Here is a 26328-nt window from a genome sequence, read left to right on the forward strand (position 1 = left end):
TACCCACAACCCATTTTAAGTGCTCTGACTGAATGAAGGGGATTAGTGCTCAGGATTTCTTGGTACATTGCTCCATTCATTGTTCCATCAATGAGGTGCAGTCATCCTATGCCTTTGGCAGAGAAACAGCCCAAAAGTATACTGTTTCCACCTCCATGCTTGACTGTGGGGATGGTGCTCTTGGAGTCACAGTCAGCATTTTCCTTTCTCCAAACACGACAATTGATGCCAAAGACTTCAATTTTAGTCTCATCTGACCAATTCACATTCTTCCAAGCTTCCTAAGCATTGTTCAAATGCTAATTGGCAAACTTCGGATGGGCCTGTACATGTGCCTTCTTTAGCTGGGGGACCTTGCGGGCACTGCAGGATTTCAAACCAACAGTCGTCACCTTCATACCAAGTAGCTTGCTGATAGTCTTGTAGCCCTTTCCAGCCACGTGAAGCTCCACAATCTTGTCTCTAATGTCTCTGGATAGCTCTTTGGTCTTGCCCATGGTAGTAAAGTTGAAGATACAAAATGTGATTCCTTGGAAAGGTTTCTTTCACACATGTACACGTAACTATTTCAGATTATGAGTTTCTGATGCAGAACAGGTTAATATGTATACCTCTTGGCCCTATAGCCAATCTAGGGGAGCCACAATTCTTGCTGGTGGGAAAGGGATCAAATGCTTATTAATAAAGGTGCTTCTTCACTTGGGATAGCAAATTTTCAAAGTGTAAATAAAGGGGACAAGAGCAACCTGTTTAATTCACATCTTTTATCTATGCAAACAGACTAACATTTTAACACTACTGTGTCTTCATCAGAGGTAAAATGGAGCAAATTATTATTCACACATGAAACAGATACATTCAGTTAGATTAATGGAAAGGAGTGCATGTCTAACAGGAGCTTTAAATTATTTAAGCATCTCTTTAAAACCTCTAAAAAGTAATCTCTGTGTATCAAAGTTACAAATTTAGCAATGATTTGAGAAAAAAAAATTCCTTTTTTACCTTAAAAAAATGCCATAGATGTGACTCTGCACCATTGCTTCCCCTTGAGTGTGCAAATCTATGAAGTTCCCCCACTTTTGCACCCATCTCTCTGCTATTTGCTACAGCTAAAGTACACTGGCTTACGCAAAACACTGTAAGACCAGCGTTTTACTTGACGCATTCGCAAATATGCGAAGGTCCACAAGAGTCAATTTGGCATGAACTTTATCTTCTGGAGTTTGCATGAGGCAGCTGATGATAGATGCACTGAAAGGGGAAAGGAAATTCTGAGCCATGAGAGAAATGCACTCAGAGCTTGTGTAGAGCTGTGTGTTTAGACTGGGCCCCTCACACCGCAGCTCTATTTGTGTTGGATTGCTCTTTCTAGGTTTTCTTCTACTCTGTCTGTAAAGTTATTTTTCTCTCTCCCCTCCCTGATCGTGTTCTGTTGGGAGAACTTGGAAAAACACAAAATGTTACCCACTGATTTTTAAGGTTTCAGTATTGTATTTTAAAATTGTCTGTGATGTTTATCTGTGATTTATCCATTTCCATGACAGTGCTTATGTCGCAGTGTGCAAATGTTTCACTAACACAATTCACGCACGCACGCACGTACACACACACACACACACACACACACACACACGAGTTCCATACCGTGCACGCACACACATGCACGCACGCACGCACGCGCGCGCGCACACACACACACACACATGAGTTCCATACCGTGCAGATCCATCCAGGTTAGCTCTGTGAATGAAGCTGAGTTTGGCATCAGCCCAGTACAACTTCTGTTCCACCAAGTCTATGGTGAGACCGTTGGGCCAGTATATGTCCACATTCACTATCAGTTTTCTGTCACAGGATGAACAGAGGGGCACAAAATGAATACATCAGAGGAACCAGTATTTTCTCAAACATTGCTTAAAATACATTTTTTCTTACTCTTTAATAATAATTACAGTACCTGTAACAGTCCCATTATGAATTTGTGATGTTGCAATTGCAACAGTTCACGCGAATTCAAGCAATCTCCGTGAATTCTGCACGACCTTGCGATTTTGTCCAATCACTGCAACTTTTTTTAAGCCAGTTTATACTGTCATTGTCTTACAATGTGTCAATACTGTACTATTTCATCCTCATCTCTCACCCCTGTATATAACTGTAAATATTATTACTACTGTTCTATTATTGTTTTATTCCTATTACTATGTCTATTGCTACATAAGCTGCTGTAACAATGTAAATTTCCCCTGGCGTGGGGAGAAATAAAGGACTTATCTATCTTGTCTTATCTTCAATGAGTTCCACCAATCATAGCAGTCCCTAGCGCAAATGTAATGCACGCATGTCACCAAATTCACTTCCTTGTTTATGGTTTGAAGATCCAGACATGTCTGATTTTAATGTCTCTCATTTACCAACAAAAACTACTGCTAAAGACCGTGAAAAACAATTCCCTGATGTTCCTCACTGTTTTGCACCCTGTGCAATACAGTAGTTCCTCGCCGAATTTTGCGGTACAGATATTTTTTCTGTATTTATTATTGTGGCGAGTCGCATTGAAAAGTAGCACTGGAGGACAGATATCTGCTCTTCATACACTATGTAACTGCTAGATGCTTTTATTTTATCACAGAGGCTACGGTGTAAATGTGACAGGAAGTCATCAAACATACTACACTTCCCACTCATGGTCCTGACAACATAACATTTAATTAAACTAACTAGGCTGACTAAACCACAAAAAGACAATAAATAAAAGATAATAACTAATAACACTGGAACACTAACATAAACCACAATAATGACATTTAAACCCTCTGAACTCCAGTGGTGCATTGTAGCACCACAGTTCAGTCATAGATCAGCTCTGCGATCGCTATATTTTTTAAATTATTTTTGCGGTAAAATAAGCATTTTCTAGCCTAAAAAATTGAAAACAATAGAACAAATATGTAAAAAAAAAAAAAAAATTAAAAAATTAAAACATATTAAAATATTTACTCGAAATAAAATGCGTAGCGTACAGCGCTGGGCTCTGATTGGCTCAGCGACCATAGCATCAGTCTCCTCTGTCTCCCCTGAGTATAGCGCACATTGTATAGCGGCATTCAGTATCTGGCCTTGTCCGTTTCACACAGATGTCTGATCACTATGCCCAGCAATCACACAGATGTCTGATCGCTGGGCATAGTGTTGCTCTGCAGTGATGTGCAGTGTGGGGAGGGTTTTTAAAGCCTTAAAATATAAATCAACAAGAAAAGCACTCAGAAAGCACAATACTCCACCAAGACTGTTCACTCTCTGACCTTGGGCTGAACACAGGAGTGTGTTATGCATGTGTGCGTGAATCACCTGCCCTAAATATGTATCAGGCAGCGGGAATTGATGGGACTCAGAAACACCCCCACAATTCAATCAATCAATTGTTCCTTGTATCATTGCCTACTGATACTCCTTGTATGCGGTAAGTCGGCAACGGTGGATTTGTAGTAGGATCATATGATCGTCAGCAGGGAACTGATGCAGCGTTCACTTGTTGTCATGGTTACAGTGACGCCATGCCGGCCGCTATATCTTGCAAAGCCACATCAATGCCAAAATCTAATCACTTTGTCTTTGTGTCATTTCTGATGTTTCCTGAAAATTTCATCCAAATCCATTTTTGAGTAATGTTGCTAACAGAGGAATGATTTACGTACGGCGATCGTCACATCACTCCGCCACGTTCCTTGGCGGAGTAATTAATCTAACTTACCGTCATTCTTTCAGTGCTCGCAACAGATCTGGATGCAACAGCTTCTGTCATAGTGATTTTTCTGGTCTGTGGTTCGCTCGTTTCAGCCATTCTCCTGATATGTTTCGTGGTAGAAAAGTGTTTGTCAGTCGATGATTTTCGTTTGTATTCCACCACAATTCACCACAGCGATCCCTCGTCTATCGCAGGGGTTTACGTTCCAGACCCTCCCGTGATAGACGAAAATCCACGAAGTAGCGACCATATTGTAACCCTTAAATATTGGTTGACTCACCCATCTCCAGGGCTGTGGGTCAGGCGGGTTACAATTATTTTTGAGTTTTTATGCTCTTATCTTTTGCATCCCCAGCACAACAGGACAGTTTTCTGCAAGTTTTACTCACCGCTCAGCACAACAAAAACAGACTGCACTCTTACCGGCTCTCCCGCTGTACCACAATGAAATCAGCTGTACCAAAAACAATAAGAATGCGGAACCAACATCTGGGACACCAAGCAGAGCAATAAGTAAACACAAAACAATAAAATATCTGACTAAATAATCAACGAAATAAGCTCAATGGCACAACATAAACACCAAAATAATAAACAAAAAAAAGTAAATGCAAGTGAACACAATCATACACAAATCCGATGCTACAATATTTATTTTATTATTACTCCGCCAAGGAGCGCGGCAGAATAATACGGAATAAAGATGAGGAGTTATGTGACATCAGCTTGTGTCTCTGTGAATTTGTCTGTCTTGTGCAACATTACTCAAAAGTGGACCAACGGATTTGGATGAAATTTTCAGGGAAGGTCAGAAATGACACAAGGACCAAGTGATTAGATTTTGGCAGTGATACAGCCTATAGTCTGGATCCACGGATTTGTTAAGGATTTCCCATTGAGATAACGGCATGGCGTCTGATAGCAGTACGGTACCCATGACAAGTGAACGCTGCCTCAGCTGCCTGCTGACGATCACATGATTGCCATCCTACGACAAATCCACCAATGTGGACTTATCAGAAATGATACAAGGAACAATTGATTAAATTGTGGGGGTGTTTCCAAGTCCCATCAAGTCCCAGCTACATATTTAGGCCATGCGATTTAGTATCTGTACATAAGGTACACATGCATAACACATGTTTGTGCTCAGTGCAAGGTCAAGGAATGAACAGTCTTGGCAGAGTACTGCGCTCTCTGAGTGTTTTTCTTGTTAAATAACGTGACAAGCTGTGAATGTGTGTGTGTAAATACGCGTGTGCCAGGATGCGTAACTAACTTTTTAAACCACTTACAGATAAGCCCGAATATGACTCATTCAATAGTAAATTATCATTTTGTGCTTTAAATGTACAAACCACTTCATGTTAAATCAGTGGCTGGTGCCAATTTCCCACCGTGGTGTGCGAGCTTGTGTAAATGGGTTGGAGCATGTTAAAGAATTAGCTTCGGAATAAATATTGTCAATAAGAATGTTGAAACATGTTCTAAAAGCTTTAAAAAAATGCAACTTCTTAGCAACTGGACTGACAATTTAACCGCAACAAATATGCTTAAAACATCACCACTTACATCGCAATTTATTTTAAAAGGCTGCTGGGAACTCTGGCAATTTAGGCAGCAGCAATCTCGAAAAATGCCCGCGAAATCCTGGAGGGACTGCTGCAAATGCGCATGCACTGGGGACACTGTTCTATGAAAATACTACTAATATTACTCTAAAATCCAAAAGTATAAGGTTTTCTATAGTTACACTACCTGTTGCTTCCATCCATGCCAGCACGCTCTATCCTGGGCTCCTCTCCCCAGTCTGTCCAGTACATGTAGCTTAAAGAAAAAATGAGAAGAAATATGTCAGTAATACAAACACTGAGTCATTTTGCAATATGTATTTACCGTTTAATGCTTATCACTACTAAAGAGTCAGAGATTACTTAGACAGCTTCTCAATCTTCTGCTTTCTGGAACTTGTAAAAGATGCAAAATGTCACATTTGTCCGCTAATAACTGAACACCAAGCCTGAGTAATAAAAAAATTCAGTTACTGCTTTTTCCTGACTTCCTTTTATAATTTCAACTATATCTACTCATCTTAAGTTTTTGTTTTTCTCTCTTCCATCCTGTATTTCATGCATCTTAAAAATATTAGAGCATCAAGATCAAGTTCGCATTTTTCATGTTATTTAAGTAAGAAAAAATTTTAAATATTCTAGACTCATTACACATAAAGTGAAATATGTTAAGCCTTTTTTGTAAATCTTGATTAGATGAACATGGCTTATAGCTTATGAAATTCAGAAAACCAGTATCTTAAAATATTAGAATATATGGTGTTTTGTCAAAAGGAAGAAGAGAAACACTCAATCTCTACATACAGATAAGATGAAGGCTGCTATGAAAGCAACCTGGACTTCAATAACACCTCAGCAGTGCCACAGGCTGATCACCTCCATGCTACCTGTATTAATGAGGTCATCTCAATTATGAAAAATATCTACCTTTTCACGATGTTCTAATTTTCTGAGATGCCAGAAGATGTCCTCCTAACGTTTATGCTGAACACATATATTATTATTAAATTCATTAAACCCTAGCTTTTAAGAACTGCCTTGGATTTTACATTTTACATCTAAATATAAGGGGTTTGCTTCCAAAATTGGGTTTTGTAAATGTGTTAGAGAGTGAAACAGGTCAACTCATCTTTATTCTAGCAGGAATGTGGTACAGTGCCAAAACTCTTGATACAAGACATTTACATTGCAGGTGACAATTCATTTGAATGTGACTGCAATAATAAATGAGGAGTATTAATTTATTTAAAGAACTCTTTGACTGTACCCCCACTTAGTGCCTTGTCACTGGATAAAAAGTTTATGCTGCTTGAAATAACAGTGTTGGAGAGAATGCTCACTATTACTGGAGATATCAATTTTAATTGCTTATCCAGTAAACCAGACTAAACAGACTAAAGGTTTTCTGTCTCGACTTCAACTGATATCCAAAGAAACCAGGCCAAACTTTAAAATCCTGCTTAATCTACATTAATTGGTATCACTTTAACTTACCCTACAATTACTCCACATCTGCCTAAATCTAATACCAGTTGTGACCGTACAGTAGCTTGTGTCAGAGGACCTCGAAAGCCAAAAACCCACTCAAGAAAGTTATGACTCAATCAGTAGTCAAAGCATAGTTTTAACTCATTCGGAAATCTTACCCTTAGTCCCACACCCGAATTGGAAAAAACAAAAGCCAGTTCTGGTAGTTGTTGTATGCACACCACCTGCTCCTTATACTATGTTTTTATCTGATTTAGCTAATTTAGTGCTCAGTATAGATAAATTAATTATAGTGGGTGACTTTAACATCTATGTAGACGCTGAGAATGACAGCTTCAACTCTGCATTTAGCTCGTTGTTAGACTCAGTTGGCTTCTCTCAAAATGTAAATGAATCATTAACTCACTGTTCAATCACCTTGCGACCTTGGTTTGACATATGGCATAGAAATCCTGTCCCAATTTTATCAAAATATTTTTAAATAACATTTGAATTTACAACAATGGATTACAGGGTATGTGCCAAGAAGTCCAGTACAGCAGATGTATCTCTGATAATGCAATTACTAAATTTCTGGAAATGATTTCAAAATTATTAACTTCAATGTTATATGCAAACACAATGCAGAGCAGCTCCTCTAACTTTAGCCCCACACAGGTAGATAATCTTGTTGATAGGACTGCAGCTTTACTGCATATATTCCTTGACATTGTCTCCCATCTGAAAAAGAAGGCAATGAATTATAAAAGAATAGCTACATGCTATAATTCATAAATGTAGGCTTTGGCAGTAGCGTTCTACAAATCCAGAAGAATTTCACTTACCCGGGAAAGATAGATGAATGACACATACCAACGCGCTCCAGGAAAGAACTGCTTATTACTATCATTCATACAGCTGTGTGGAGCATTGCATTTGTTTGGAACTCAGTATTAATGACTCCATGACCTTCATAATAGCTCATAATTCTTCAAAGTTTTGACTTTAAGACAAAAAATCATGAATATCTCATTATGTGCAATGGCTATCTGAGACTTGGACTGCTTCTCTGCTGTAAATCTCTCAGAGCTCACCCTGACATTGAACACAGCATCTCATACACATAATACATGTCTTTAAAACGGCCTTCTTTCACCAGTGCAAGATCATTAAAACAGGAACATCCTGCTTAAAAATAAAGCTGAAAAACTAGTTCATGCACTTGTAACTTCTCGGCTGGACTATTGTAATTCCTTATTTTCAGGATACCCGAATAATTCTCTTAAAAACCTCCAGCTCATACAAAATGTTGCAGCCAGAGTTTTGGCAGGAACCACTAAGTAACTTCTTTTGGAACAAACTGCCCCCTGACATGACTTTGCCTTTTTCAAAGCCCGGCTCAAAACGTATTTTTTTCAGACTGGCTTTTAATACTCGGCTTTTAATACTTGACATTTTCTATTGTTGCTTTCTTTTAATTTGCTTTTATTTATAATTTTACTGTTTGATTTTAACTGGAAAGCACTTTGGTCACCTTGAGTGTTGTAAAGTGCTCTATAAATAAATTTCGATTGATTGATTGTTTGGTTCTCTTCATTTGTTCCCCATAAAATCCAGAAAAAAAAGTCCTTCCTCTCACACATAAACTTCTTAATGACCAATCTCCACCTTATCTTAGTGACCTTATTGTATGATATCATCCTAACAGAGAATTTCACTCTCAGACTGTAAGTTTAATTGTGGTTTCCAGAGTTTTCAAAAGCAGAATGGGAGGCAGAGCCATCAGTTATGAGACTCCTCTGTTGTGGAATCAGCTCCCAGTTTGGGTTTGGGAGGCAGACACCCTCTGTTCTTTTGAGATCAGGCTTAATTTTCCTTTAAACTGCTGGGGGTGTAACAGGCCAGATTAACCCCTCGGCCAAAGTATACCCAGGTATATTCTGGCCTAGACCAGTTTATACCCTGGGTATACTTTGGCGTAGGCCAGTTTATATTCCTCCAGGCCAAAGAATACCCCGGGGTATAAACTGGTCAAGATCCATTTGTATCTGTTGACACATAAAGATTTAGCATGTTAAACTCTTAATCATTAAGTTATTTAGTATTTTTTTTTTTTTTTTTTTTTTTTTTACAAAGAAGCCTGCTCTGGAGGCAAATCATTCTGAAAGAATACAACTAGAATGTCCTTGAGCTAATTACAATGAACAAAGTTCGAATCAAAAATTAATGCCCAATTTGACTGCTGATGATCAACAAGGATTTATTTAAAAAAGACAAAGCTATCACAATATCACACGTGTTCTAAATATATTATTTGAGAAACAGGATGCAAAAGATACAGCAATGCTGGCAGTAGATACGTGTCAAGCATTTGACAGAATAGAGTGGAATTATCTTTTAAAACTCCTTCCAAGAGTTGGTCTGAGAGAAACATTTATTTAATGGGTTAGATTGTTATATATAAATCCTACTGCTTACTAACAATAATATCTCAAAACCCTTTAGTTTACAGCGCTCAACTAGACAAGGATATCCGCTGTCCCATTACTGTTCACATTAACTTTGGAATCTTTGGCCGTTGCAGTGAGAACTCAAGAAGGAATATCAGGTATCAATATTGGAGGACTAAATCATCTTATTTCACTTTTTGCAGATGGTATATATTTTTTCCCTGACAGATGTCAATAACACCCTCCCCAACTTGGTGAGCTTGATTGATGAGTTTGGTGAATTTTTGGGTTATAAAATCAGTAACACAAAATCTGTACCTATGTTTTTGAATGAAGAAGACAGAAAAAATCCTACTCTAAACACTGAATTTACAATTGCAACAGATGGTTTTAAATACTTAGGGATTAAAATTACTCCAGATATAAACAAAATAGTTACTGCAAACTATAACCCCCTGGGAAAAGATGTCACAGAAGCATTAAATCAATGGTCAAATTTACCCATATCCATGATAGGGTGAATAAATATTATAAAAATGACAATTTTGCCGAAATTTTTACATTACTTTCAGACCCTTCCCTTGCCATTACCACCTTCTTCATTGGATAACTTAAATAAGGTATTTAGCCAATTAATTTGGAATAATAGGAAAGCAAGACTACACCTTAAATTACTATACCTGCCCTATAAAAGAGGGGGATTACAAATTCCAAATTTAAGATGGTACTATATGGCAGCACAGCTGACATCAGCTTCACATTAATTTTATATAAAATCACCTCCAGCCTGGGTAAATATTGAACAACAATCTATTCCAGAAATACCAATAATCAATTATCCTTATGCCGCAGATTTACATAAACTTAAAAAACAAATAAAAAACCCTTCTTAAAAAATGTGGGAGAATCCGCTACTATGTCCCAGTTTACCCCTCCATGGAATAATGATCAGTTTGTACCTGGCAGAAAAAATGGAGGATTCAAATTATGGAAAACTAAGGGCATCCAGGCAATTAAGGATCTGTATATTAATGGAAAATTGCTTACATTCAGTGACCCATCAGAAAAATATCAAATTCAGCAAAAACACTTTTACAAATATTTGCAGGTTAAAAAAAACAATTGTCATCTAAGTCTAAAGAAATTATGTGTTTACCTGAATTATCATTAATTTAGAAAATGGGAAAACAGGGAGAGAAATGCCTATTGTCAAAATATAATCTGTCAAATTCCAAGGACTCTCAATAGACACATTGAATGCATGGAGAAATGACATACAAGAAGACACAGATAAAACAGACTGGAACGAGGAGTGTCTGAAGGCCCAAAAAACAAACCATAAATATGTGACTGAAGCTACTACAATATAAATGGCTAACAAGGGTTTATATAACCCCTGACAACTCTATCATATGTCAAGTCATATTCCTGATACGTGTGCTAAATGCCAAGATAATAAAGGAACTCTTATTCACTATTTATGGGAGTGGTCAAAGATAAAAAGATTTTTTGAATGAGGTCATCAATTGATTGTCTGAGGTATTTAACTTCAAGATTCCTTTTTGTGCCAAACTTTGTATACTGGGAATATATCCCAAAGATTTTGCATATAGTACGAAACAAACTAAAGTGTTGGACTTTGGACTGTTGCATGTCAGGGGAGCTATTGCCTGGACCTGGAAGATATGGAAGCTCCTTCTATAAAACAATGGATAAAAGAACAATCAGAATGCATCGGATTGGAAAGAGTGACTTGCATTACCAAAGGAGAACTGGAGGAATTTGTACAATTATGGAAACTGTATATGAATGTTATAATATCTGGAAAACAAGGACATGACATTCCAGCTATTACTGTTTTATGTTTAATTATTATTACTGTTATGTACATGTTACTTGGTTATGTATGTGTAGATATATATGCATATATGTGTCATTTGGTGCAGGTCTACTAGGCGTGAATGGGCGTGTGTGTGGGGGTTTGTGTTTTGATCTATGTTCTTTATGTATATTATCATTTGTCTTGTTTTGTTCACGTTTCTTTATAAAAGTTGAAAACCAATAAAAATATTGGGGGGAAAAATTTCACATCAAAGGAAAAACTGAATTGAAAACCAAGAAAAATCTAAGCAAAATATTATGAAAGAACATCCACATTGGCTGGTGTTGCTTTCAATTGTTTCTGTATAACAGATTTCAGTATAATATCTCTTTGCATTGTCTTTGATTTGAGCTTAAACTAAGACATCTGTGTGTAACAGGCCAAATTAGCCTAATTTATACCCCAGGGGCTGAAATACTCTAGCCTAGAATATACCCTTCCAGGCTAAAATACATCCCATGACATCAATCAAATGAATTTTATCCTAATTTAAACAAATCAATGAAATTAAATAAAAAATTTTAGGCAATATAGAACTGCACAGTGGCTCAGTGGTTAGTACAGTTGCCTTGCAACTAGAAGATCCCAGCCTGGGTCTGGGATCTTTCTGCATGGAGTTTGCATGTTCTCCCTGTGCATATGTGTGGGTTTTCTCCAGGTTCTCAGGCTTCTTCCCACAGTACAAAAACACGCTGAGGTTAACTGGTGATTCTAAATTGTCCGTAGGTGTGAATGTGAGTGTGTTTGTTAGTCGCTATATGTAGTCCTGTGACAGACTTGTGACCTGTCCACGGTGTGCCTTACCTTAACCTTAAGTCAGCTGGGATAGACTCCAGCCAGCGTGACCCTAATGAGGACTAAGCTGTGTATAGATAATGGATGGACAGATTTTAGGCAAAATATATTAAGAGATATTATGCTTATGTAATCGTTTATTTATGGAGCACAAATCAAGCTAATCTTAATTTGAGCAGAATACAAAAGAAATCTAGATATTGTACTGAAATCAGATATACAGTAACAATTGAAATTAGATATACAGTAACAATTGAAATTAACAACAGCCAACATCTTCTCTGATAATGTTTTGCCTACAGCATAATTTTATCTTAGTATGCAATTCAGTTTTTCCCTTGGTTTAAACTTTGTTAATTGTACTTACCTCAAGGACATTCTAATTATGTTCTTTCAGAATGATTTGCTTGCTGAGCATACCTTTTTGGTTAAAAAAAAAAAAAACTCTAAATAACTTCACAATTAAGAGTTTAACATGCTTAATCTTTATGTGTCAACAGGTACAAACTGGACTTGGCCACAGTATAGCCCAGGGTGTACTTTGGCCTAGAGGGATATAAACTGACCTAGGCCAAAGTATACTCTGGGGTATACTCTGGTCCCAGTTTATACCCGGGTATACCTTGGCTGGGGGGTTAATCTGGCCTGTTACAGGGGCTTTCTCATTGTGCATTAAGCACTTTTCCTCTGTCTTTCATACAGTTTATATACCACCATTGCATTATCATTAACTCTGTCTTCTCTCTGTAATTTGTGTTTGTTCTCTACAGGTGTCTCTGGACCTGGAGCTACATGTCTCTGATCTGCAGTTTCTGGCCTCACCAATCTCCAAAGTGTTCATTGTTCTCTCATGTATTGTATTTTATCTTTTTTTCCATCTGCTATCCTGCTTGACTGAACTGAACTGAATTGAACTAACTGAATTGAAACTGTAATGGTTGTGGTACAGCACTCTGGAAAGAAGTAACACCGCTTCCACCAATTGCCAAAGATGGGTGGATTATTAATAAATAAATTACATGGTTGAAGCATTTAACAATAATTTCACTCCATTATGTCACATGATTGATAATGTGGACACACCTATTGGAAAAGGCAATACCTCTGAATCAACAAACAAGCATGTTTCTCTCAGCTTATCACATATTGTAAGGTATAACCAAGAATGCAAACAAATGCATGAGGTAAAAAAATGAGAACAGTCAAAAGTTAGAATAAGAAATGTAAAAGTGCAATACAATCGTAAAAAAAAAGGTCTGTGCTACTATACACTTAAATAAATAGTAAAATCTATTCAACCTACTCAAAAATAGACAGAAAAATGGTAAGTGTTGAATTGAGTTTAAGGAGTAGATATCTACATGTACTGGTAGTTTCAAAATGTCCTCAATGTCCAGCAATGTCACCTCTTTTAAACAAACCTTAGCATGACTAGGGGGCTTCTACATTTAATACTGTTACATGTTTCAATAAATTATATAGAAATATAGTTATCCTAAATTACTGTTTAAAAAGCTCATACCGTATTGCAAAAAAACTACTGGGGGTGTCACTATTTTTTGACAAAAAATAGTGACATGCCATTTTTTAGTGATGTGACCAATCATATGTTTTGAAGTGTTTCTCTATTGATGTTTTTGATTCTCTTTTCTGTTTCACAGAACAAATATACATTGTTCTGTGAAACAGTCGGCAGGAGTATCACATTTCTGTGATACTCTTAACAGAAACTTGTAAAGCAGTTGTCCTTATCTTGTAAACCTATAACTTACAATTATAATGACCGATTAGCTTTCCAGATTCTCTTTGGACATACACAGGTACAGTGGACAGCAAATCAAATCAGTAGATCAACATATAAAAACAATGCTGTTTTCTCCCTTATACTTTACAGTGTTGCCCTTGTAAGTTCCAACATCACCACAAGGCTGGTAATATTTGACAGGGGACATTACATCTCCTCAACACTGGAGTTGCTTGTTTTGTCTACAGTTCTTTCCTTGTTGATGCAGAAACTAAATTCGTCTGTTAATGAAGAGACTTGGCCAAGATCAATTTTTGATATTCACAAAAGTTTTAGATGATTTTTATAAAGATTTTTTTAAATCAAGAAGTTGGTGATGGAATTTATGTTTTGAACTGATGTAGCTATATCTTTTACTCAATTAATTTTCCGGTACATATTATAGTAGTTGTAGTAGTAGATTTTTACACCCCTAACATTAGCAAAAGTCAGAAGCTCTGTGGACTGAAATGACTGACAAAATCAGCACATTCACTGTTCACATTAACTGTCTATATGTCTGTGTGCTGATGTAAATTCAGAATAATTCCAAAATACATTCCACCCTGCTGAAGCTTTTATAAATGAAGAGACCTTTACAACTGATGTAACCGATTTTCTATTTACCATCCCCCAGCCCTGAATCCTCGCCAAAAACAAAAACTTCATAATCTATCAGTACTTTGAAGAGTATTCGAATGTGTATGTTTGTATATGGTGTGTTTTGTTACCGTTGAGCAGGGTTAAGGGCAATAGCTCTCGGTTGGTCCAGGTCCATCCAAAACAGGACCTTCCTGGAGGTGCCATCTAGGTTGGCCACTTCAATTCGATTGGTCTCTGAGTCTGTCCAGTAGAGCTTTTTACCTAACCAGTCACAGGCCAGTCCATCAGGACTGTCCAGCCCTGATATTACCACAGTCTGACCTGTTCCCAGTGCCTCTTTAAAGGCTGCAAACAGAAGACACACAACATTTAAATGAAATGGGAACAGGGAGAAGAATTCATTTTTTTAGCAAATCCTTTAAATGTGCAGGTTACTAAGACACCGCTAGAGATGCCCTTTATGAGGAAATCTTGACCAAGCAGGCAAATGACCATTCAGGAAAAAGTATGAGGTCTTACAGTTGGATGACTGATTCCATTGTGTCTGTTTTATGGCCTCCTCGCTGACATCTGTCCAAAATATCAAGCCCTCAGCATACAGGAAGTCCACTGCTGCTGCATCCTCCAGGTCAGTGACAACAATGACTGATTCACCCCGCACACCGTCTGCATCTACCAATCGCACATCACGACGGTTGGCAAAAAGGAGAAAAGGTGACCCTGCAATAGAAAAGATATTTCATGTAATGTTTGAAACATTACACTAAAATCATTTTTACCAAAGTACACTAAGTACAAGTCTTATCTGTGACAATAGCTTGATTATGGATCATAGTGTAGTACTATTCCATTCAGCTCAGGCTCCTTCTTAACCTCAAATCATTAATTCTGACAATTCATCTTAAAGACTATAAGAATATTTAGATGAGTTATGTCTTTTAGTGGGAAAATGGTGCTCGGCCCATCTGTAGTAGAAAGTCTAGAAAACTCTGGAATCTCCATGAGGCTCAGCATAGGATAATAAATCATAATGTACACAACTGAATTGACAACTAAATGTGAATTACCAACAGATAAATTATTAGACACTCAATCAACTTTCCACCTTATTTTTTCTGAATAAAATACACATATTATGCCGGTTGTTTAAAGGTCTACTGTATCCTATCGGATCACTACTTTAATACCTACACACATTAAGCTCACAGCCAAGGGCAGTACTATGAAGCCAGTCTTGCATATCCCGGCTCGATAAAAACTTAATCTCAGTCAGAGAAACAGGTATTAAGAAGATCGATACCAACTTTCTTTGTCAACTCATGCTTTCTGCTTCAGACTCTGAGCAGATTCACATTAAAGAGGGCGTTTATCACGCATGTGACTCGTCTTCTGCACAAAATGAACCAACCGTGTCCTGCCTACTACAGTCAACAGGCTGTTACAATATACAGCTACAAGGAATATGAAAAATTATGCGGGTTAAAAACGCTGCCACTGCAAATGACACAAGACAGAAATGCTGGTGGAAAATTGTGTGTTAATAAATTTATTTTACCCATCAGTACAGCTGCTTATTTCTAACTGCCAGTAACGCATTTAGGTCTGGCACTGTCCCATAATGAAGGATAACACCTTAATTTTTAGCTGAATAAAAAAAAAAATTGTGTTATTGATTGAATATTCTCGTAATAAATACCAATAGACTAATAACTTTTCTAGTCTGTATTCTATCAGCTGCTGTACCTGCATTTGTAAGTCAGTTTGACAGCAAGTCAAGACCAAATACATAAACATATTTATGTGACGTCTGCATCACCAGCAGAATACATGTCAGGTTCAACGGCATGCAATGAATACAGTGTATGATACTGTAACTACACGGCTTCGTTCAGTGTTATTAGCAACGTACAACTCAACAGGTTTGCAGATAAAACATTTTGCCTCAGCTGAGAATCAGTGTATCTCATAAATAATGGTCAAGAAATGATTTCGTTAAAGGGAGACGCATCTTACAACCGATTAAAACCCAAAACTCTGAACAAAACCCATTCCCAACCAGGTTAGCTCCACAGCAGTTACCATGGAGATCTAACCAGGTAAAAAGAGAGCCCCTTCATGATACTAAAAAAATACTTTAAGTTCAACATACTTCACTAATCCACTAATAACGCTTCATAGTATAGCCCTCAAGTCACCAAAATACCAAACAAGATTTGGCAAAATGAAAACATTTTTACAAGACATGACTGTTACTCGCTGGCCCAGTCATTCGTTAACTATTTGTCTGTCAATGTGTAAATTTCATAACCCTGTATCTGTATGAGTATAGCTCAGTAACTCTGAGATGTTATCCTCTCACTGTTGAAGGCAGTAGCTGTCACAGCAGCGGCCACAATGCCTCAGGGGAAGCTTGTGGTTTTGGAGTATTGCATAGCTGCTATGCTGTGGTTTGGCACAACCATGCCTGCTGTAATTCCACAGGATTAAGACATACTGCCTCTGTTTGTATGGACGCTGTCCCAAACCAGTATCCACACTTTAAAAGAGACATGACATTTCAGTTGTTCTAATTGTGTGTGGATGGCTGCAGCTAATGTGCTTTTAGCAGTTATAAGTTAAGTCAATATTTTTTTGCTATTTAATGTACAATTCTGGAAACCTAGTGTTTACTTCATCTATTCTTCAAATTCCTTATGTACCAGAGTCGATTTTGTAGCAAACGTTAAGTATCAGAGATAAAAATGGTTTGATCAGCATATGGAAAAACATTCAGCATATTTAGTTCATTTCTAAAACTAATCTGTAATTGATTCCTAATTTCCTGCAAGAGTCGAAAGACAGTATAATTAGTGATTCTAAATCGGCTGTAGACGTTAATGCAAGCATGTTTAGTTCTGGCCCTGTGATAACATTAGTGAGCCGTCCATGGTACACCTTTCGCCTAATGTCAGCTGTGATAGGCTCCAGGTCCCTGCGCCCTCTACAAAATACAGATGGTACAGCAAATAGACGGATGGATGGATGACTAATGTTGATTAAAATCTGCATTCCATCTATGTCTAATCGTACTATCAATGTGAAAGATATCACTCTCCAGGATCAAGAGCACTATGAGGTTTTCATGCAGGACAGGTTCAGAATGCTGCATCACTACTCTACACTCACACATGGAACGCATAATACTGTTAAAAACACTAAGTTGCTCACACAAGTAGACCAACACTAGGCCCCTTGGCATGATGTATATTTGATACCCTTTTAGACATGCACCGCGTAATGTAAAAACACACCGGAAATTTTACAACAATGTCTCCTGTGTCTGCATTAGGTCTTCGCCTGATATACCAAACAATGTGTTCAGTCAGTAGCATCAGTTAAAAAAAGTTTCTTTGCACCATTGCTATTATGTTAATGCAGTGTTTCTCAAATGCTGGGGGGTGCAGAGGCATGTCAAGAGGGGGGCGAGCGACTGGGAGGAAAAGGTCCGTCTACACGGAACTAATTAGCTGAACTATTGTTTTAATGTCGGCCTGTTTTTCGCGGCATACAACAATACTGAAATTGTGCTGGCCCATAGACTGTATATTCGCTGGCCGTTCGGACTCGGAAGTACAGACTCCCGAGAATGGGAGAACGCATCGTTAATGTGCAGTTGGAACACCAGCGTACTTGATCACATTACTTACTCGGCTCATCTACTCGGATAATTTTTACCAGCGATGTCAAACATTATGGCCCGCGGGCCAAAACTGGCCTGCCAGATGGTCTAATTCAGCCCGCGGGATGACTTTAGAAAGGATAAAAATTTCAACGACATTAACTGTAAGTTGTAAATTTGTAAAACTGTAAATTTAAAATAATTTCTAGACCTTGACAAGTTGTTTTGATCATACAGTAAAATACTAGATTGTTCAGTTGCAGATACCTGTGACTGAATGTTTTGTGGTTTTGTAGATAAACTGTGATCTAGCAGTTGCTTGTGTAAATGATGAACTGAGGCATAATAGGCTACTGTTGAAATTGAACTTGTTTTCCATAAGAAATTTCAAGTTCATAATGTTTTGTAAAAAAGATAGTTCATTAAATGTGAACATTTTCAGAATGTACTTTTAAACTGAAACAAAGGGGAAAAGTTGGAGTTGTGGTTATTTATAGGTTATTATGCTGTGATTTTACGATATGATTACCGCAACAGCGCAGTTTGAGTACTGTTGTGTGTCATGAAAAAGAGGCTGACGTTGAAACAAGAGTTCAGCTAATTAGTTCCACGTAGATGGACCTTTTCCCTCCAGTCGCTCGCGCAGCAGACTTTCAGAAACAATGGTCTAAGCAAACTATTTTTGTGGCTTAAAGTATAGCTAGTTTATTATGTGGAATATGGCCCACTGTATACAATTGGTGTTATTTGCATCCTTAGCAAGGACCTAAGGTCTCCAAGCATTGGCCAGAATATCACACTGCCTCCCCTGGCTTGCCTATTAAAAAATAATTAAGCCTGCTTTCAAATACCAAAGTGACAATCAAGTTGGGATTTTAGTTATAGGAGCACTAATGACTTCATAAGACAGTCAAGTCAAATGAGAGATTGCAGTTTGTTATGATAACTACTGTAACAGAAGCCATATAAGCCCTCTATCTAATCTAAAACAGGGATTTTCTAACCAAAGTCTGTAAATCTTATAACAGTTTGCTGTTTTTTTGTACGTGTCCCGGGGAAAGTGATTTGCAAAATGATGATGACGTGAGCCTTTGTGAGGGCTTTCTGTTGCTTCAAACTTATATATTTGGATCAATCACATTAAAAGCAAAGAAACACAAAACACGCAGTCGAACTGGGCCTGTCATTTTGGTTTCAATTTCATAATTATGACACACACACACACACACACACACATATGTATATATATATATATATATATATATATATATATATATATATATATATATATATATATATATATATATATATATATATATACACACACACACATATACACACACATATATACACATATATATATACATACATACATACATATATATATATAGATATATATATATATATATATATATATATATATATATATACATATACATACATATAGATATATATATACATACATATATATATATACATACATATATACACATACAACATATATACACATAAATATACATACACATACACATATACATATATATATATACATATATACTAGGGCTGGGCGATTTTGCCCAAAAAAAAATCTTCGATTTTTTTGAAAAAAATTCGATTTTCGATTCGATTTCAATTTTTTTTCTACGCATGTATAAGTGATTGAGAAAAACAGGTATTCTGTCAAAAGTTTGTTTTATTGCAAACAATTCAAGGCCTTGCCATTCAAAATTCAAGTTATAACCCAGTTTTAAATAAAGTGCAAGAGAACTTAATAGCTTAAATTTTACAATGATTAAGAAATTAAATAATGTTATGATTTATAACACTACTACTACACTTACCAAAAAAAGTACAAGACAAAAAAATGCTTAAAGCCTGTGTTGAACAAACAGCCTTAATTGTAAACATTTCATCTTTAAAAAGTATCTCGCATCCAAAACATTCAGCAAGTGATTGAAGCCTCGCTTTTCCATGGAATAAATGGGAAGCATGTCTGTGGCAATATACAAAGTGATGGCCTCTGTAATTGCCTTAAAGCGGGCTCCACTCTTGTCATACGGTACACAGTTGGCGAATCTCTCAACAAGTGTTGTCTATTTTGGCAGAGCTGTGTTCGGGGTGCCGTCTTCGTGTCGAAGCCGCTTGCTCTTCTCCCACTCATCTGGGTGCTTGTTTTTTAAGTGCTGAAACAAGTTTGTCTTGCTGCTACTTCCAGTTGCCACAGTCTTAAAACAAGTTTTGCAGCAGAGCTTGGTCTGTTGATCGTCGCTTGGATCAAATCTGAACCAGTTCCAAATGACAGAATTCCAATTTCCTTTCTTTGAACAGAGTTGTTTTCTACTCGCAGGGGCAGCCATGTTGTCTCTTCCTGTGCAATGCGCGGGGCGCGCTACGGAAGCCCACGAGTGAAGTGAAGCCTGAAACGCGAAAAAAGAAACTAACGGGGAAAATATATATCAGATCAATGGGAAAACACTCGAGTTAGTAAAATAAAAATCGATTTTAGTGATAAAATCGATAAATCGATAAAATCGATTTTATTCCCAGCCCTAATATATACATATACATATATACATATATATACATACATATATATATATATACACACATATAGACATATATATATACATACACTATACACTATATTGCCAAAAGTATTCGCTCACCTGCCTTGACTCACATATGAACGTAAGTGACATTGCATTCCTAATCCATAGGGTTCAATATGATGTTGGTCCACCCTTTGCAGCTAGAACAGCTTCAGCTCTTCTGGGAAGGCTGTCCACAAGGTTTAGGAGTGTGTTTATGGGAATTTTTGACCAATCTTCCAGAAGTGCATTTGTGAGGTCACACACTGATGTTGGATGAGAAGGCTTGGCTCTCAGTCTTCATTCTAATTCATCCCAAAGGTGTTCTATTGGGTTGAGGTCATGACTCTGTGCAAGCCAGTCAAGTTCATCCACACCAGACTCTGTCATCCATGTCTTTATGGACCTTGCTTTGTGCACTGGTGCACAGTCATGTTGGAAGAGGGAGGGGCCAGTTCTAAACTGTTCCCACAAAATTGGGAGCATGAAATTGTCCAAAATGTCTTGGTATGCTGAAGCATTCAGAGTTCCTTTCACTGGAATTAAAGGGCCAAGCCCAGCTCCTGAAAAACAACCCCACACCATAATCCCCCTCCACCAAACTTTGCACTTGGCACAATGCAGTCCGACAAGTATCGTTCTCCTGGCAACCGCCAAACCCAGACTCGTCCATCAGATTGCCAGATGGAGAAGCATGTGTCTGTTGAAACTTGTATTCCTTTAGCTTTGAGCAGTAACAACTTCATGAGCTTCTTTACAAATAAAATTATTACGATTAGAGAAAAAATTACTCTGGCCCTTCCTGCAAATGTCACAGATGTATCATTGAGTACAGATACTTTAGAATTGGCTGTAAGACCAGATGGATATTTAGAATTTTTCACCCCCATACATCTCTCTGAACTCATTTCAATAGTTTCTACATCCAAACCATCAACATGTCTTTTAGATCCTATCCCAACTAGACTGTTCAAGGAGGCTTTACCTTTAATTAATTCCTCAATGTTAGATCTGATTAATCTCTCTCTAGTAACAGGTTATGTACCACAGGCTTTTAAGGTTGCTGTAATCAAACCTTTACTTAAAAAGCCCACTCTAGATCCAGATGTTTTAGCCAACTATAGACCAATTTCCAACCTCCCATTTCTCTCCAAAATTCTGGAAAGAACAGTTGCAAATAAATTATGTGAACATTTACAAAGGAATAGCTTGTTTGAAGAGTTTCAGTCAGGCTTCAGAGTGCATCATAGCACAGAAACAGCTCTGGTGAAAGTTACTAATGACCTTCTCATAGCGTCAGATAATGGACTGGTCTCTATACTTATTTTATTGGACCTTAGTGCAGCGTTCGATACAATCGACCACAAACTTTTATTACAGTGACTAGAACATTCTATTGGCATTAAAGGGACAGCACTGGACTGGTTTAAATCCTACTTATCAGATAGGTTCCAGTTTGTGCATGTCAACAATGACTCTTCTGAGCATACTAGGGTTAATCATGGAGTTCCTCAGGGTTCTGTCTTAGGACCAATACTGTTCATATTATACATGCTTCCCTTAGGCAACATTATTAGGAAGCACTGTATTAATTTCCATTGTTATGCTGACGACACTCAATTGTATTTATCTATGAAGCCAAATGAAACTAATCAGCTAGCTAGACTGCAAGATTGTCTTAAGGACATAAAGACCTGGATGACCTATAATTTCTTACTACTAAATTCAGACAAGACTGAAGTCATTGTATTTGGCCCCAAACATCTTAGAGAATTGCTTTCAAAGCATATAGTTACTCTGGATGGCATTACATTGGCCTCCAGTACTACTGTGAGGAACCTCGGTGTTATCTTTGACCAGGACATGTCCTTTAACTCGCACATAAAACAAATCTGTAGGACTTTCTTTTTCCACCTGAGAAATATTGTGAAAATCAGGAACATCCTGTCTCAGAGTGATGCAGAAAAACTAGTCCATGCATTTGTTACTTCTAGGCTTGACTACTGTAATTCCTTATTATCTGGTTGTCCCAATAGCTCTCTGAAATATCTACAGCTGATCCAAAACGCTGCAGCCAGAGTACTGACGGGAGTTAGCAAGAGAGATCATATTTCTCCTATATTGGTTTCTCTTCATTGGCTTCCTGTTAAATCTAGAATAGAATTCAAAATCCTTCTTCTGACATATAAAGCTCTTAACAACCAATCTCCATCATATCTTAAAGACCTGATAGTACCATATTATCCTAGCAGAACTCTTCGCTCTCAGACTGCAGGCTTACTTGTTGTTCCTAGAATCTCTAAAAGTAGAATGGGAGGCAGAGCCTTCAGTTATCAGGCACCTCTCCTGTGGAACCAGCTCCCAGTTTGGGTTCGGGAGGCGGACACCCTCTCTATTTTTAAGACCAGGCTTAAAACCTTCCTTTTCGACAAAGCTTATAGTTAGAGCTGACTGGGGGACCCTGACGGGGTATGCTGGTGTTTTCATTTGCACAACTGACTTCCCCTCTTGACGTCCCTTTAGTTTTCCCCTAGTTATGCTGTTATAGGCCTAGGCTGCTGGGGAACCTCTCTTGATGCACTGAGCCCTTCTCTAACTACCTATGTATTTACTATATATACCATTATTGCATTACATTCACTCTGTTTCTTTCTGTGTCCTTTCTCCGAGTGTCCCTGGTCCCAGAGCTGGATGCTGGATGCTTCAGATGTGTGGCTGTGTTTTATGGTCCTTGTGTCCCACCCCCCCACCTCTCTATCTCTACCCCTCTATCTGTATCCCTCTATCTCTACCTCTATCCCTCTATCTCTACCTCATGGGTCCCCCCACATTAGAGACGGGTTCTGCTCGAGGTTTTTTTCCCTGTTAAAAGGGTGTTTTCCTTGCCACTGTCGCCTTTTGGCTTGCTCTGGGGGTCAGGCATATGGGTTCTGTAAAGCGTCTCGAGACAATTTGACTGTAATTGGCGCTATATAAATAAAATTGAATTGAATTGAATTGAATTGAAATGAACCAAACCAGAACATTAACTTGAGCAGAAAACACATAAAGTGTTACCTAGACTAATTCAGTTTGCTAGGTGACCAGTTTCTTTACACTGCTCTGTGATTTAACTGCATTTTTGGGTGCATAAATCACACTTCCACCCATTTCTGCGTTTATAAAATTGTTACTCAACTACCCAGCTGCAGAACGTGCTGTCAGTGTGACCTTATTACTGTGCTAGCGCGGCTAGCGCTGTATTAGCGCGGCTAGCACGGCTAACGCTGTAATAGCGTGGCTAGCGCTGTATTGGCTAGCGCGGCTAACGCTTTATTAGCGTGGCTAGCGCTGTATCAGCGCTGCGAACGCTGTGCTAGCGCTGTATTAGAGCGGCTAACGCTGTGCTAGCGCTGTATTCGCGCGGCTAGCGCTGTGCTAGCGCAGCTAACGGCATGCATTACAGGTTACTGGCTCTCACAAAAACAAAGCACATACAGGACAAAAAGGATTAATACACTCACTGAAGCGCAGTCGTTCACACTGGTAGCCGTTGTTGACCCCGGTCTTGTGAGGTCAACCGACCGGGTCGACTTTGGCCAGGATCGATTGTTTACGCCTGAGTCCCCCGGATGTGAACAGTGAATTTTTTGACAGCGAATTTTGAACATTTAATTTTTTGATGGCGAATTTTGAACGTTGAATTTTTTGATGGTGAATTTTGAACACATTGAATTTTTTTGACGGCGAATTTTGAAGACATTGAATTTTTAACTGGTTTTTAGAATTTTGATGAGCTAAATTCAGGCATAAAAAATTGACATACGTAATTTTGATGCAAAAAAATTCAAAGTAAGAAATTCAGCAGCTTTTAAAATTCAGAATCTGATGAGTCTGATTTGCTTCCATACACTCCGGCCTTTGGTGCTGTAACGTGCATGCCAAGCGTGGAGTGCAAAATGGAGACGGAGACAAACAGAGACGAACACAGTGAGCAGCAGGGGGAGCAAAATGAACCGCAGAGAAAACAACAGAAACTGTCGCAAGTGTGGGACCATTATAAATTCAACCGAAATCAAACAGTACAATGCGTGTACTGCAAAGTGGAATTAGCTTTCCATAACAGCACTTCTTCCATGCTGCAGCACCTGAACCGAAAGCATCCACTGTATGCAACGAGTCTGCCAAGTGGATCCAACAGGTAACGTTAATGTCACGTTCACAAAAGCAATGCTAGTCCAGATTACGACATGTAAAGAACGTACAAGTAGCTTAACAATGGCTGATTAACAGGGGAAATAATTGTAGTGGCCAGCTGACGTATTAGTTAAGTGTTGTTAGAACATTGCACAGAAAATAAAATGCTGCAATTAATATTCATTTCATTCAGACACACATGAACCCGTCCCACACGCGCACACACGCGCATGCACGCACGCACACACGCGCACACACACACACACACACACACACACACACACACACACACACACACACACACACACACACCAGAGGTTGTGTCAGACCTGGTCTTTGTCTGTTACTTATTTGTTTAGGTATATTGTATTAAGCACGTATATATTGGGTTTATTAATTATATTGCAGTGAGTAGGGTCATCATTTTTAGATCAGCCTTCACCATAACATGGACATTATTCATTAATTTAGGCCTAGTAATAAATTAATAAATAACAATTACTTATACTCTTTTTTTTCAGTAAAAGGCAGAGTGGTACTTTGGACAGCTTCGTACAGAGGGCTCCACCATGTTCTGCTGCTCAAGCTGCTGAGTTCACAGACAGCATTCTGAACATGACTGTCACAGACATGCACCCACTGTCCATGGTGGAGGATGAAGGATTCCAGAAGATGATCTCCACTTTCAATCCAAAGTATGCTCTTCCCTCAAGAACCTGCTTCATGACCATGATGGAGAAAAAGTACGAGGACATTAAAGTCAAGTTAAAAAACAGGTTAAAAGAGACCAACAGAATCACTCTCACAACCAACATCTGGACAAGCATTGCTACAGAAGCGTATCTGGGTGTGACGTGCCACTTCCTCTGGAAGGATTGGGGAATGGAGTCCCACAGCCTGACAACAATGCCCCTTGAAGAGAGACACACAGCTGCAAAGATTGCCGAGGGGATTGAGGATGTTATTGCAAAATTTGACATTCCACCAGAGAAAATCAAAGCTGTTGTCCATGACAACGGTGCTAATGTTGTAGCAGCAGCAAAGATTTTAGCAGAAAAGCATGGATGGGCGTCAGTGCGATGTGCAGGCCACACCCTGAACTTGGTGGTGCAGGGCGCTCTGAAGAACAACCAGACTATCGCTAAGTGTAGCTGCTGCAAGATGCCTCGTCGAACATTTTAAGAAGAGCGAGCTAGCATGGACTAAAGGATAAGCAGCAGCAAATGGTCACACCGTTACACATGCTGGTGCAAGATGTAAGTACTCGCTGGAACAGTACTTTCCTCATGCTGTCCAGGCTGCTGGAACAGAGATGGCCAGTAACTGCTGCATTATCTGACCCAGCAGTGACACCAAGAGGAAAACACTACCTTGATCTCAAGCCTGAACAGTGGAATGTGATCGAGGAGCTGAACCAGGCCCTTGAGCCATTTGAAGAAGCTACTGTGTTTCTGAGTGGGCAAGAATATGTTACCCTCTCTGCACTTCCACAGCTTGTGCAAAGCCTAAAGAAGTCCATACAGGCTCCAGTCTTTGAGACTGCACCAGTCCAGTCTTACTAAACTGAGGTGACAGAACAGATTACAACAAGATGGCAAGGACTATCG

At 38.4% G+C, this 26328-nt stretch overlaps 1 protein-coding gene across 1 annotated transcript in view; it reads right to left on the reverse strand.

Moving 5' to 3' along the window:
• lrp5 (low density lipoprotein receptor-related protein 5) overlaps positions 1-26328 on the reverse strand; it is a 140421-nt gene that overhangs the window by 105994 nt on the left and 8099 nt on the right. The window contains exons 2-5 of the mRNA XM_023267413.3: positions 14819-15019; positions 14428-14644; positions 5507-5575; positions 1717-1845 (exon numbers count right to left, since the gene is read on the reverse strand). Of these exons, the coding sequence (XP_023123181.1) occupies positions 1717-1845; positions 5507-5575; positions 14428-14644; positions 14819-15019 (616 nt within the window). The remainder of the gene's footprint in view (positions 1-1716; positions 1846-5506; positions 5576-14427; positions 14645-14818; positions 15020-26328) is intronic.

Source organism: Amphiprion ocellaris, chromosome 3, assembly GCF_022539595.1.
Source record: "Amphiprion ocellaris isolate individual 3 ecotype Okinawa chromosome 3, ASM2253959v1, whole genome shotgun sequence".
Taxonomy (NCBI): Eukaryota; Metazoa; Chordata; class Actinopteri; family Pomacentridae; genus Amphiprion; species Amphiprion ocellaris.